Source organism: Hemicordylus capensis, chromosome 2 (genome assembly GCF_027244095.1).
Source record: "Hemicordylus capensis ecotype Gifberg chromosome 2, rHemCap1.1.pri, whole genome shotgun sequence".
NCBI lineage: Eukaryota > Metazoa > Chordata > Lepidosauria > Squamata > Cordylidae > Hemicordylus > Hemicordylus capensis.
The window spans coordinates 248,741,300-248,756,066 of NC_069658.1; the positions used below are offsets into that span (position 1 = coordinate 248,741,300).

Here is a 14,767-nt window from a genome sequence, read left to right on the forward strand (position 1 = left end):
AAATCTAGAAGCGATGAAATCTCAGTTGAAATCTAGAGGCAGCCCTCACGGTGTGCCACTGGATATCAGTGGCAGGGGAGCAGCAGGAGGAGACGGGTATGCCTGCATGTCCCACTTGTGGGATTCTCAGAGGCTTCTGGTGGGCCACTGAAGGAAACAGGATGCTGCCCTCCACAGGCCTTGGGCCTGATCCAGCAAAGCATGTCCGCTTCTTATGTTCTTTAACTGCATTGTGGGCAGAATGGGCAGGAAAACCGAGTGGCTGACATCCAGACCAAACTACTCATGAGTAGTCCCATAGAAATCAATGGGACAAGTTGACTAACTCCTCATGAATAGTCCCATTGAAATCAATGGGACAAGTTGACTAACTTGTCCCATTAATTTCAATGGGACTACTCATGAGTAGTTTAGTCTGTCTGCCAGTATGAATAAAATAAACAGTCCATATGGAAAAATAAGCTCACCAGAGAGGTGTAGCACGCAAATATTGAGAAAGTGAATGAATTATTATTGTGGGAGTTAATAAAGGAAGCTGTGGTGATATCCGTGCATCCTGATAAAAATGTTAAACCGGTGGGTGTTGTGTGCGTGTGTCCAGACACTTAAGAGTTAAGGTGACTAAGCAGTCACTCCTAGAGAGACAAAGGACTTTGAGAAAGGGGGAATGGAAATAACGTAGCTCCTGCCTCTTCCTCTTTGCTGGGGTGGGTTAGGGTAGAAGCTGGCTTCTGCGTGCCCTGCAGCGAGAGGTGAGTTAAGAACAAGCATTTGGACAAAGGGAAAATGGACTCCAGAGGAAGACGGAGCAGGAAAAGGCCGCCCTGAGAAAGCATAGTGGGGAAAGGAGATAGACCGTGCAACTGAAGCTCCTTTAGCAGAGATTAGTTAGTTAAAACCAAGGACACATATGAATAGGGGGAACGGGGGAAATAACCTTGGGCTGCTCCTGTGCCTTTAACAGGGTCTTATAATGCAGAAATCAGCTGGTGACTGTATGCTGGGCATGGGGCTTATACAGCACCTGCTGCTGGTAATAGCTGTAGATGAAACTATGATTAAACCCACAGCTACAGGGACCAGTTCAGAAGTTGGGCACCCGATTCCAGCGGCTTTGTTACTGAGTTGCCAGCTTTTGAACTGAGTCCTGCAGCTATGTCTTTAATAGTGGTCTGAGCTGCAGTGTTTTACAAGGAAAGGTTTTTCTCAGAGGTATCTGTTGTAAATAATCTGCTGTTTACAGGCAGAGCTACAGGGGCTGGTTTAAAAGTTGGCAACCCCCTAGATGAGTAGGTTAGCTTTAGTCAGGCCAGCTGTTTAAAATGCAGGATGCAAACTTTTTTGTCTCGCAGTGACAAAGTCTGTAAACTCCTGGAATGTAGAGGTTTATCACAAGTAATCTGGAAATGTGTAAAAGGATCAGTCCCCCTTCCTAAACAGAGTATCCAGCAGGAATTTACCAGATAGGAGTGATAATTGGCTTTTGTCATTTACCAGATAGGAGTGATAATTGGCTTTTGTCATTTACGTCATGCCTAGAGTAACAAGGCAGGCCTTCTAGCTTTGCAGGAGTATGGGCTGTTGAAAACTTTTTGAGTTTTCTATAGATTCTACTACTCTGAACTCATATAATTATAATATTCCTTTAATTATTATTGCTAAAGATTAGTAACCCCTCATTGTGCTCAAGTCTTACCTAAGAAACTGTCTTATATTTTTAAACCTGAAGATTCTTATCCCTAGACCTCAACTGCTCCTGCCACATGGCAATCATTCAGAGTTCCACTGAGTTTCACACAGGGCGTGCTTGCCTAGAAAAATGCTTGAGCTCCAGCATCTGTACTTAAGATTACCACCATTGGTCTGAAAGGGGGAGGCTGTAGCTCAGGGGTAAAGCACCTATTTTGCACATAGAAGGCCCCCCAGGTTCAATCCCTGGCCTCTCCAGGTAGGGCTGGGGAGAACCCCCCTCCAAAATTGTGGAGTGCCAATCAGCGAAGTCAACTATGAACTAGATAGGCCAAAGGGCTATATGTTAAGTTCATGTGTTCATTCAGTGAGGCGCTGAAATCTAATGCTGCTTAATATATTTCAGAGCTGACTCCTGGCAATGAAACTGTATTAAGTTATTTAGTGCCAGTTCAATTGATACTGTCATTATTCATGATATGAAGGGAATGTGCTGAGAGCATGCCCATCAGGACATCTTCCACAGACATCTCCCCAACACTCTCCTGTAGGGATGTGCATAGAACCAGTCCATGCACTCCTGGGAGGGCGGGGTGGAGGTCACTTTAAGGGACGGAGAAGGTGCTTCTTACCTGCCAATCCCTGCCCCGCTGCTTTCACCCTGCTGGTGCTCTCCTAAACAGCCTGGGTGTGGGGCTGCAGCGTTACTGCTTGAAGCCCCATTCGGCATCACAATGCTCATGGCTGATGTGTATACGCATGCCACCAGTGTTCCTTCTAAGGCGTGTGCGGCTCACACATTTTTTGATGTCCGCTCAGTTAATTTTGGATCCCGCTCAGGTTGAAGCAGGAAGGCCCCACTCTGAATGCACGTATGCACACACTGCCTTGATACTGCTGCCCAGAACAAAACTCACTCCACACAGAAATGAAAAAAAGTAGAGAGAACACTGCATGGCACACATGAGCACACGGGTCGGCCGTGGGTGTAGTGATGCTGAATGGAGCTGCAAGCAGGAACACTGCAGCCCCATGCCCAGGGGTGTAACCTTAATAGGGCAAGGGGGGACAGTTGTCTGGGGGCCCACTGCCTTGGGGGCCCACCCAGAGGCAAGTCACATGACTGACTCCCCCAGCCACGCACCCGCTTGGGTTTCCTTCAGTTGTATTCATCTTCTGAAATTGATGTGGGTGTTAAGACCTGGAGCTACCAGAACAGCATGTCTTTCTCTAGTACCATTGAATGACTTGCACCGTCCACAATTTACAAAATTGAGGGGGGGGGCGCATTTTAAAATCTTGTCTCTGGGCCAACCTTGCTATGCCCCTGCCCCTGCCCATGCTGTTTAGGAGAGCGCCAGCGGCGGGGAAGCGACAGGGCAGGGATGGGCAGGTAGGAAGCACCTTCCCTATCCCTTAAAGTGAAACCACCACCCCACTCTCCGAACTGGCTCAAACACAGGACCTTCAAACTGGTTCGACACTCCAGAAAAGGAGTGCCGAACCAGTTCTGTGCACATCCCTACTCTCCTGGTGCATCCCTTATGTGCAAAGGAGGAAACTGTTCATCTGAATGGCCTTTCTACATGTACTAGAGGGATTCACTGGGAGGGCATCAGTGGAAGAGGTCCTGACTCCTAACAGGCACACTGTGTCCCCCCTTTATAATCATGAGGGCAGGGGATTGCTAGCACCATTTACATACAGGGTACTTTAAATACAAGAAGAGAGATCTCTGCCTTGAGGGGCTTACAACTGTATGGGAGACAACGGAAGAAGGGAGAATGAATTGGAGGCAGGGTGAATAGGAAGAATTAATATTTATTTCTGTCATACTTAAGTCTTGTCTTAAGTAGGGCATGGAAACAAAGGTGCGTTTTAAGGGGATTTAAAGGAAGCAAGTGTGGCAGCATTGCGAAGGTGATCTGGAATGGAGTTTAAGGTTACCAACAGTCCCTTATTAGCACGGACATCCATTATTTCAGTCCAAAATCACCTGTGCCTTAAGGTAAAGTGTGCCATCAAGTCAGTTTCGACTCCTGGCACCCACAGAGCCCTGTGGCTTTCTTTTGGTAGAATACAGGAGGGTTTGCTAGAATACAGGAGGGAGCCCCTGGTGGCGCAGTGGTAAAACTGCCGCTCTGTAACCAGAAGGTTGCAAGTTCGATCCTGACCAGGGGCTCAAGGTTGACTCAGCCTTCCATCCTTCCGAGGTCAGTAAAATGAATACCCAGAATGTTGGGGGCAATATGCTAAATCATTGTAAACCGCTTAGAGAGCTCCGGCCATAGAGCGGTATATAAATGTTATTGCTATTGCTATTGCTATTTACCATTGCCTTCTCCCATGCACTATGAGATGATGCCTTTCAGCATCTTCCTATATAGCTGCTGCCCGATATAGGTGTTTCCTATAGTCTGGGAAACATACCAGGGGGGATTTGAACCGGCAACCTTCTGCTTGTTAGTCAAGAATTTCCCCGCTGCGCCTGTGCCTTACAAGATGCCATTTGTCCCTTATTTTCAGCTAATGGGAAGAACCTATGGCTCAGATCAAAGGAGTTATTTTCACTTATAAGAAAATAATTAATGAGCTTTCCCTTTCCCTTTTCTCTCCCCACCAGAGTGCTGTGTGGTTCTTGTGGGCCGCACAGTTGTGGGCATGAGGGGCAAAAAGAGACTATGGGTGGAGTCATCCATAGGGAGAAAGACAGCTTTGGACAGTTGAGGGTGGTGGAGTTGGAAGAGGGCAAAGATTTATTGGACTATAAGAGCAGAGGTCCCAAACTGCAGACCCGCTGCAAATGTTGGACTACAACTCTCATCATCTCTGGCTACTTGCCGGAAGTTGTAGTCCAACACAGCTGGAGATTTCAGACCCTTGTATAAGAGCAAAGAGATTAGGGTGGCAGGGAAAGATGAGGAGATGGATACTAGGTTATAAGAACTGACACGCTCTCATGAGAAGAATGGAGGGAAGCCAGCATAATACCGGCTGACCCTTGGTTACAGGGGTTGTAGACCTCGAAAGCAGAATATGTTTTGAATGAGATCCAAGTTCAAAACTTTTGAGAAACCATGTTTTTCTTCTTGGTGGGGCTCCTCTGCCATTAACAACTGTGCAACTAGCAGACATTCAACAAGTGAAGCTTTTCGTGGCATGAAGTTATAGTCATGAGAAAACATGTAATGGACTTCATTTATTGTTCAACACCCCTTCCCTGGCAAGAAGCTCAGAGCAGCATTCCTGGAATTATCCATAAATGTTTCCTCACAACAATCCTGTGATGTAGGCCGGGCCAAGAGATGACAATTAGTCCACGGGCTCTTTAGCATTACCACTAAGCAGGGATTTGAAGCTGGATATCCCTTTCTAAGCCTAACACTTTTACCCTGCTATACCACAACTAATGATAACCAGCAACTTGTCAGTCCTTCGCCAGGGTTGGGTTTCCAGACCTGGGAGGAACTAGCCATCAGTCCAAGCAAGCCAGAAGCAGGTTTGTCATTCAAAACAGACAAGGGTCCAAGTCAGCAATTTAGCCTCATAGGGGAAGCAGGTAGGCAACAGGGATGTGCACAAATTGTTTTGGCGGGGCAGGGACTGAACTTTACCTTTAAGCTTGAGTAAAGCTGGTCCTTACTTGCTGCTCCACTGCCCCACCACATTTCCTGGTGCTGCACTGCAGTGCACCACTCAGAAGTCCGCATGTGGTTGTGTCCATGTTTGTGGTGTAGTGATGAAGCTGAAAACAGCAGCTGGGGGGAAAACCCATCCTTAAATAGATGTAGTTTAATAGTGTATAGACAGCATTATAAACATCTTAGTTTAGAGTTACCTATACCTATACCTTAGGTATAGAGTTACCTAAACCTTTGGAAGAACAACAGAATGCTATGTGGGAATGCTTGCCACTGAAGAAGACCTTTGTCTTAGGTCAAAACGTGTTTGGCAGTTTTAATAATATAACAAGATAAAGTGGAGTGCTGACTTTGGAAATATTACTCTTCAACAAAAAGAAGATTAGATTGAATTTTTCCCCATCTACATTGATAAACCTTCAGTACATTCAACTTCTTCCAATCCCCATAGAGACTATTTTAGTATCATTGTGTATATAGATGTGTGACTGTGATGTTTAAAATTGAGTTTTTAACTCCCCAACTGGGTTGTGTCACTTGGCTGGGCAGCATTGCACCGCTCAGAAGTCCGTGCATGGTTGTGTCCATGTGCATGATGCAGCATGGTGTTGCTGAACATGCGCATGGCTGCCGCGCATGCACGGTGGCCATGCGTGTCTCATTGCCATGCACAGGCTGCTGGGTGCAGCAAATTCTGAGCGGTGCTGTGCTGCACTAGGAAATGTGGCGGAGGAGCAGGTAAGGACCAGCTTTACCTGTGCTTAAAGGTTCCGCTCCCTGCCCCGCTGAAACAATTCAGCGGGCTGCATCAAGTCGATCCATGCACATCCTAGCAGGCAATCAGTCAAAAAACAGGCAAGGGTCAAGTCCCAAGTGGCAGCTGGAGGACAGTGGAGGTGTCCAGCTGGACAGCTGGAGGACATACTTAGGCAGTGTCTGTACTCAAAAGTCAAGTTGTTCAACTGACATGCCCTTTCTGAAGGTAAGGCTGATGGGCTTGATGGACAGGAACTGGCCCTTCGGAGTCAGCTGACAAAAGGCTCAGGCAGGCTGGTATTGCAGCCTAGATGTTGCTCTTGAGTCACAGAGCTCTCTGTCCCAAGTGTGCAGTGGAAACAGAGCATCTGGGGTGCAGGAGATGTTAGAGTCTGACGGCTGGGAATCCCAATTTAAGCACACACACCCCTTCATCAGCCACATACAGGTGAAACTCGGAAAATTAGAATATCGTGCAAAAGTCCATTAATTTCAGTAATGCAAATTAAAAGGTGAAACTGATATATGAGACAGACGCATTACATGCAAAGCGAGAGAAGTCAAGCCTTAATTTGTTATAATTGTGATGATCATGGCGTACAGCTCATGAAAACCCCAAATCCACAATCTCAGAAAATTAGAATATTACATGGAACCAAGAAGACAAGGATTGAAGAATAGAACAATATCGGACCTCTGAAAAGTATAAGCATGCATATGTATTCAGTACTTGGTTTGGGCCCCTTTTGCAGCAATTACTGCCTCAATGCGGCGTGGCATGGATGCTATCAGCCTGTGGCACTGATGAGGTATTATGGAAGACCAGGATGCTTCATTAGCGGCCTTCAGCTCTTCTGCATTGTTTGGTCTCATGTCTCTCATCCTTCTCTTGGCAATGCCCCATAGATTCTCTATGGGGTCAGGTCAGGCGAGTTTGCTGGCCAATCAAGCACAGTACACTGTATACTTTTCAGAGGTCCGATATTGTTCTATTCTTCAATCCTTGTCTTCTTGGTTCCATGTAATATTCTAATTTTCTGAGATTGTGGATTTGGGGTTTTCATGAGCTGTACGCCATGATCATCACAATTATAACAAATTAAGGCTTGACTTATCTCACTTTGCATGTAATGCGTCTGTCTCATATATCAGTTTCACTTTTTAATTTGCATTACTGAAATTAATGGACTTTTGCATGATATTCTAATTTTCCGAGTTTCACCTGTAGGTATAATTTCTTGCAGTCTCCCTAGTGACGCTGTATTCTGTCTGCATCCTACTAGGTGACAACATTAGAAATAAGCTTGGGCAAGTGACTCTTGAAGATGGAGGCAATGAGCCACATGTGACCTTTCTGGGGCAAGTCCAGGGTGAGGTTTCCTTGAACCCTAAGGCCTTGAGAACACACAGACACTTGAGATGAGTCAAGAAGAACATCCGTGGATGACCTGCTCGGGATATGAGGGCGATCTTCTTGACCCAGCTACCATTAAATGTGAAGATGAGCTTGGGTCCTTTAGCCAAACTGAAGTCCATCAGGGTGAGCAAAAACTCCATAGATGCCTCTTGTTTAGGAAATGTGTTCCCCAGATCAGAGGAAAGCAGAAGGTAGGCTGAAATGTACAGGTTGGCCTGTGAGTGGTTTGCAGTAGGTTAGCAATGCTTTCTGACACCCAGTAGTGTAACAATAGCAAGGAAAAATGCAAACAATAAAAATAAATAAATCTGGCGGGCATCCAGACTAACACCACACTAGTGCAAGGATGTTGCACCAGCCAATTCCACTAAGTCAAGAGCTTTTGCTCCAGACTAGTGTTGTGCCAGTGCAACAAAGTGTGCTGCACAACCTATGATGCTCTTCCTGCTATGAAATCCGTGTTGCAGGGAATGATTCAAAGCTGTCCACTAGCCTTAATGCACAAGCACACCATTTGTACAAGCAGACCAAGAGTGGAAAGACTGAGCAACTTTGAGCATTCACTCAGCTGCATGGTCTTACATGTAAACATCTTTGTTCATCATGCTAGTCCACTAGTCTGGATGTTGACCAGCACACCATGGCTGGCCTTCTGCTAACTGCTCATTCTCTCCACCTTGGTCTTCCCCACCAATAAAAAACGCATATAAATGGGTTGCCTTTGACCAGGCCTTTATGCAGTTCTCCTGGCCAGTCTGAGAACTTTGTGTTCGAATCCCTGATCTGTAGTAACTCGGGTACAGATTTGTACTTGCACATGCAGGTCATCCCAGTGTATGGCTCGTGGGGTGCAATAGGTCATTGCCCGCCCACCCTAAGCCATCATTTTGCACCTGGTAGAACTCAGGGTTCTGGTTAAAGAAACCAATTTCGATGTTGCAGGGGTGAAGTCCATCACCCCTGGTTTAAATCAACATTTCCAAACTTTTTACCTTCAGGGAACTCTTTCTGCATCCAATATATCCCCTGCCTGTAGTGAAAAGATTTTGGCCTTCTGGCTTGGGTCTGCTTTCTAAGGTCTAGACCACGGGTTCTTAACTTTGGGTCCCCAGCTGTTGTTGGACTACAATTCCCATCATTCCCAGAACCTGGTCTAAATGATTACTAAATATTACAGAGAGTTGCATGGACACTGCCAGTCCATGTCTGCCTGGTTATGTGTGGCTGAAACTCCATTAAATGGAGTGGGAGATGGGAAACGCTAATACAATGCCCTGTATTTTTCCACCCACCCATTATGGGGAGATGCAAACATTAGGAGATGCCAGTGAGCATAAGAAGAGTCTTGCTGGATCAGGCCCAAGGCCTGTGTAGTTCAGCATCCTGTTTCCCAAAGTGGCTCACCAGATGTCCCAGGGAAGCCCACAAGCAGGATGTGAAGGCATACCTCCTCTCCTGCTGTTGCTCTCCTGTAACTATTACCTGGAGGTAGTCTCTAGCCAGCAAGACTAGTAGCCATTGATAGACTTCTCCATGAATCAGTCTAGAGCCATCCCAGCTAGTGGCACGTTCCATAGACCAATTGCACACTCTGTGAAGAAATACTTTTTTGTCTGTCCTAAATTTCCTACCAAACCGTTAATGCCAATCATAGCTCAGTAGCAGAACATCTTTGCAATCAAAAGGTCCAAAGTTCACTTCCAGGCATTTTCAGTTAAATGATCTCAGGCCCCAGAGCTGGAAGCGACCTTTCTCTGCCTGAGGCTTTGGAGAGCTGTTATTGGTTGATGTAGAACAGGGGTGGGCATTAGGTGTCTTGGGAACTCCTGGGCTTATCTCCAGGCCTTTGGACTTGCTTCTCCTTCAAAGAAAGAGAGTGGGAAGGGAGAGGAAAATGACACAGTACCAATAAATTGAAGGCAAAAAGCGGGGGAGAACTCCAAAGGTGCTGATAGATTTACTCAATATGTTTTTATTGGTACACTTTCATAAAATTAGTGCATAATGTTACCTTATGCATTTGGAGGCAGAGCTCTTCTTCAGAGGCAGTTCTACAAAACAACATGCAAATTACTACAAGGTTTGTGTGTGTGTGTGTGTGTGTGTGTGTATATATATATAGTATAAAAATTAATTCATATGACTTTTACAATATATTGTGTTATGATTGGTTTTATTCATATAACACAGTTTGTACTTTGATAGTTTTAATGTTTATACTTTTTATATGATTGATTGATTCATTGATTGATTAAGTGCCGTCAAGTCAGTTTCGACTCTTAGCGACCACACAGAGAGATTCTCTTCAGGATGATCTTTCTTCAGCTTGGCCTTTTAGGTCTGTCAGTGGTGCATTCATTGCTGTCATAATCGAGTCCATCCTCCTTGCTGCTGGTCATCCTCCCCTTCTCTTTCCTTCAACTTTCCCCAGCATTATGGACTTTTCAAGGGAGCTGGGTGTTCGCATAATGTGTCCAAAGTATGATAGTTTGAGCCTGGTCGTTTGTGCCTCGAGTGAAAATTCTGGACTGAGTAGTTCCCAGAAGCCTGAAGTCTGCCCATACCTGACGTAGGGAATACTGGGCTAAATATGGTCAGATCCAATATAAAACAACCTCACACATTTTGTATTTTCACTTTGAAATTTCTTCTTATCCCATCAGGTGAGGGATGTGTGATGGTGAATGAAGATGAAAATAATCCATGGGAAGCCTCTGAGGAAATAGCTCAAAGTAATGTTTCCAAAAGTCCTGAGCAGACAGAAGGCATTGAAAGTCTGTGTGAACTGTGGAGGCAACGGGAAAACCGAATGGAGAAAAGAACAAATAAATCCATTCCTTGCTGGGGAAGTGAAGTCACTGGCCAGGAGCAAATCGGTGAAGGTGAAAGAGAAGAGATGCGAATTGAATGGGGGAATAACTCTGACCGTGCTGAATATGGCAGAGCCCGAACGGAAGATAAAACTTACCAGTGCTTATACTGCGAGAAATCCTTCAACGCACACTTTAAACTTGTTAGACATCACCGAATACACACTGGAGAGAAACCGTATAAGTGCTTGGATTGTGACAGGAGCTTCGACCAGAAAGGTAACCTTATTGCGCATGCCAGAATTCACACAGGAGAAAAACCGTATGCGTGCTCCGATTGTGGGAAAAGTTTCAGCCACAAAGGAAGCCTTGTGTTGCACGTGCGGATCCACACAGGAGAGAAACCATACAAATGTCCAGATTGTGGGAAAAGCTTCAGCCGGCTGGGGTCCCTTAAAGAACATGAAAAAACCCACACAGGGGAGAGACCATATACCTGTTTAGACTGTGGGAGGAGCTTCAGGAAAATCTCAGAGCTTACTACACATCATCGATTCCACACGGGAGAGAAGCCATATAAATGCTCAGACTGTGAGAAATCCTTCAGTACGAGCTCTAATCTGATTGCCCATCAAAGGACCCACACAGGAGAGAAACCATATAAGTGCTCTGACTGTGGGAAAAGATTCAGCCAGGCTGGGAACCTTAAGGAACATGAGAGAACCCACACTGGAGAGAAACCATATAAATGCCCAGAATGTGGAAAAAGTTTTCGACAAATTTCTTACTTTATTAAACATCACCAGATCCACCTTGTGGATGAAGGGATGCATATAGAAGAGAGACCGCATAAATGCTCTGATTGTGGGAAAGGTTTCAGTGAGAAAGCAAGCCTCATTAGGCATCACAGAATCCACACAGGAGAAAAACCCTTTCAGTGCTCGGACTGTGGGAAAAGCTTCTGTCTTAAATCTAACCTTGTTGTACATGTAAGGATCCACACTGGAGAGAAACCATATAAATGCTCCGAGTGTGGGAAAAGCTTCAACCAGACATCAAGTCTTCATAATCATGAGAGAACCCATAAAGGCGAAGAACCCTATAAGTGTTTAGAGTGTGGGAAAAGCTTCAACAGGCCCTCTCAGCTTAAGGCCCATGAGAGAATCCACACTGGAGAGAAACCTTATACATGTACAGAATGTGGGAAAGGCTTCATTTATAACCATCACCTTGTCAGGCACCAGAGAAATCACACAGGAGAGAAACCATATAAATGCCCTGAGTGTGGGAAAGGATTTGGTCTCAAAGCGACTCTTATTAAACATCAAGTAATCCACACAAAGGAGAAACCATAGACATTTCAGTTAGACTTTGAGCCACAACACAGGGGTTCCAAACTTTGGGTCTCCAGATGTTGGACAAGAACTCCCATTGCCTTCAGCTATTGTGTCTAGGGGTCATAGATGTTGTTAGACTACAACTCTTGGGGACCCTAAGGTTGGGAACCCCTGTCTTAACAAATGTGTGAGAATCCATTTAGTGGGGCACAAACCCACTAAGTTCCATACATGAAACAGGAGGGGTGTCAGGTAGGGGAACTTTGGTATTCCGCTCTGACCTAAGGACCAGATGGACTTCTGATTAGATGCTGGAAGACTCTCCTTGTATTCTTAGAAAGTGGTCAGTTAGAGACAGGAAATAAGCCTCTATATATGTGGAGGGTATTCCTCCAAAAATTGAGGCATGTCCCGCTTCAACAGTTTTAATTTGGCGTTTTGAGTAGTTTTTGATGCCTTGAGTCCCCCCACCCACCTGTTAATGTTGTTCATTTTGTGTATTCAAATAACAACAACAAATATGTATATACCGTTTTCCAAAAAAAGTTTCCAAAGCGGTTTACATAGAGAAATAATAAATAGATGGATCCCTGTCCCCAAAGGGCTCACAATCTAAAAAGAAACATAAGATATGCACCAGCAACAGTCACTGGAGGTACTGTGCTGGGGATGGATAGGGCCAGTTACTCTCCCCCTGCTAAATAAAGAGAATCACCACGTTCAAAAGGTATCTCTTTGCCCAGTTAGCACGCCTAATAAGTTACAGTATTGTTATATTATGAATGTGTTTAATACTTGCTATGACCTATGGGAAATGCAATAAAGACTCACCAGCTGACTTCAGCTGAACTTTGAACACATGAAACAGCCTTAGTCAAACCACTGGTCCATTGAGCCAGGGATTATCTCCTCTGAATGTCAAGAGCTCCAAGATCTCAGTCTGGATTATCCTTCAACTTTGCTCCTGAGATTTTCATTTGAGAGTCCAGGATTGAAACTGAACACCTTTTGTATACAAAACAGGTGATCTGAGCTGTTGCCCCTTCCCTATTCAGATGTATAGTCATATCACTGTATTTTCCACATTTGTCTGAGGGCTCAAGTCTAGATTTGCTGGGCAGCAATCCTAGAATTCTAAGAGTTAGAAGGGGCCTTGGAGATCTTCTAGTCCAACCCTCTGCTCAATGCAGGAATCTGCTGCAGCATCCTTGACAGATGGTTGCCCAGGCTCTGTTTGAAAACCTCTAGCAAAGTAGAGCCCACCATTGTATGAGGCAGCTTGTTCCACTCTTGAACAGCAGTTACAGCTAGGAAAATCTACGTAATGTCTAGCCCAGGGGTAGTCCTGCCCTCAGGAGCAAAAGAAAACAAGTCTGCTTCTTCTGCATGACAGCCCTTCAGATATTTGAAGACACTGATCAAATCTCCTGTTAGTCTTCTTTTTTCTAGATGAAACCTACCCAACTCCTTCAACCATTCCTTGCAAAATTTGGTTTCCAGATGCGATGTCATCTTGGCTGCCCTCCTATGAACCTGTTCCAGTTAATCAAAGTTTGTCTTAAAATGCTGGCCCAGAATGAATTCAGTATTCGAAATGTGGTCTGATCAGCATAGGATAGAGTGGAAAGATTACTTCTCGTGATCTAACAACAGCAGCAACAACAACAACAAATATTTATATACCGCTTTTCAACAAAAGTTTCCAAAGCGGTTTACATCAAGAAATAACAAATAAACAAGTAAGATGGATCCCTGTCCCCAAAGAGCTCACAATCTAAAAAGAAACATAAGATAGACACCATAACAGTCACTGGAGGTACTGTGCTGGAGGTGGATAGGGCCAGTTACTCCCCCCCCCACTAAATAAAGAGAATCACCATGTTGAAAGGGTGCCTCTTTGCCCAGTTAGCAGGGGGTACTAACTGGGGTAGTACCCCTGCTAACTAACAGGGGTAATGATGTGATCTGGACACTATGCTTCTGTTAATGGATCCTAAGATTGCATTTGCTTTTTTAGCAGCTGCTTCACTCTCCTGGCTCATGTCAAGGAACTATTAATTGGATAAGTATAGGAAATAGGACTACTGTATCTCTAAATACTTGAGGAGCCAGCATGGTGTAGTGGTTAGAGTGCTGGACTAGGGCCAGGGAGACCCGAGTTCAAATCCCAATTCAGCCATGAAACTAGCTGGGTTACTCTGGGCCAGTCACTTCTCTCTCAGCCTAACCTACTTCACAGGGTTGTTGTGAGGAAAAACTCAAGTATGTAGTACACCACTCTGGGCTCCTTGGAGGAAGAGCGGGATATAAATGTAAAAATAAATAAAATAAATAAGACTAGTTCAGGTGTGGAGCTCCGCACCCAATGAAGTGTTCTCAGCACAATCCTCTTGGAGTTCACAGGTTTCTGATCAGATGGAAGAAGTACCATGTGAACTAGAACTATATGAGTAGATCACAGAGATTCTTGTGACCGCTGTGGGTTCAAAATTGCCTGTATGGAAATCTGTGATCATAATCTCAATGTACACATGTATTTCCAGTTCCCACCATGATTTCTCCATGCAGTCGGAGGAGTGTATGAATCTGAGGATGGTTGCAAAGAGGAAATTCAGTGTTGTAACAGTACGTGAGGGCCAATCCCTAATGGCACTGGGTTCTTGCCCTATTTTGTGGGATTATATAGATGCCAACAGGAAGTGTGCATTGCCTTTCCTTGAAGCCTACTACTACAGATATTTATATACCACTTTTCAATAAATGTTTTCAAAGTAGTTTACATAGAAAAATAAATAAGATGGTTCTCTGTCCCAAAAGAACTCACAGTCTAAGGAAACCAGGTAGACACCAGCAACAGCCACTGGAGGGGTGCTGTGCCCTTCCTAAATATAATCATCACTTTGAAAAGTGTCTCTTCACCCAGTTAGCAGGTGCAGAACCTATCTATGACATCTTCTGGTTGCTGTTGTGATCCTATGATAATTGTCAGCAAAATGGCATGTGAGATTCCATGTTAATAAATGCAAAGTGTTGAACACAGAAGACTAAAATAAAATCCTAACTTCATATTTTCTCCTGTGAGATTTGAATGGGCTGTGACTACTCCCAGAAGACAAG

At 44.8% G+C, this 14,767-nt stretch overlaps 2 protein-coding genes across 4 annotated transcripts in view; both read left to right on the forward strand.

Annotated features, from left to right (window-relative positions):
* Nucleotides 1–629: 629 nt before the first annotated feature.
* Nucleotides 630–14,723, forward strand: LOC128342215 (zinc finger protein OZF-like). Of its 3 annotated transcripts, XM_053289301.1 has the most exons (4): nucleotides 637–752; nucleotides 7,370–7,626; nucleotides 9,534–9,583; nucleotides 10,167–14,723. In XM_053289301.1, the coding sequence occupies exon 4, from the start codon at nucleotides 10,181–10,183 to the stop codon at nucleotides 11,666–11,668; it is 1,488 nt and encodes a 495-aa protein (XP_053145276.1). In that variant the 5' UTR covers nucleotides 637–752; nucleotides 7,370–7,626; nucleotides 9,534–9,583; nucleotides 10,167–10,180; the 3' UTR covers nucleotides 11,669–14,723. The 3 variants fall into 3 exon arrangements, with proteins under 3 accessions (XP_053145275.1, XP_053145274.1, XP_053145276.1); XM_053289299.1 differs by lacking the exon at nucleotides 9,534–9,583 and having other exon boundaries at nucleotides 636–752; XM_053289300.1 differs by lacking the exons at nucleotides 7,370–7,626; nucleotides 9,534–9,583 and having other exon boundaries at nucleotides 630–752.
* Nucleotides 865–14,767, forward strand: part of LOC128342211 (zinc finger protein 397-like) — a 37,269-nt gene continuing 23,366 nt past the window's right edge. The window contains exon 1 of the mRNA XM_053289291.1: nucleotides 865–887. The gene's annotated coding sequence lies outside the window, so the exon portion shown is untranslated. The remainder of the gene's footprint in view (nucleotides 888–14,767) is intronic.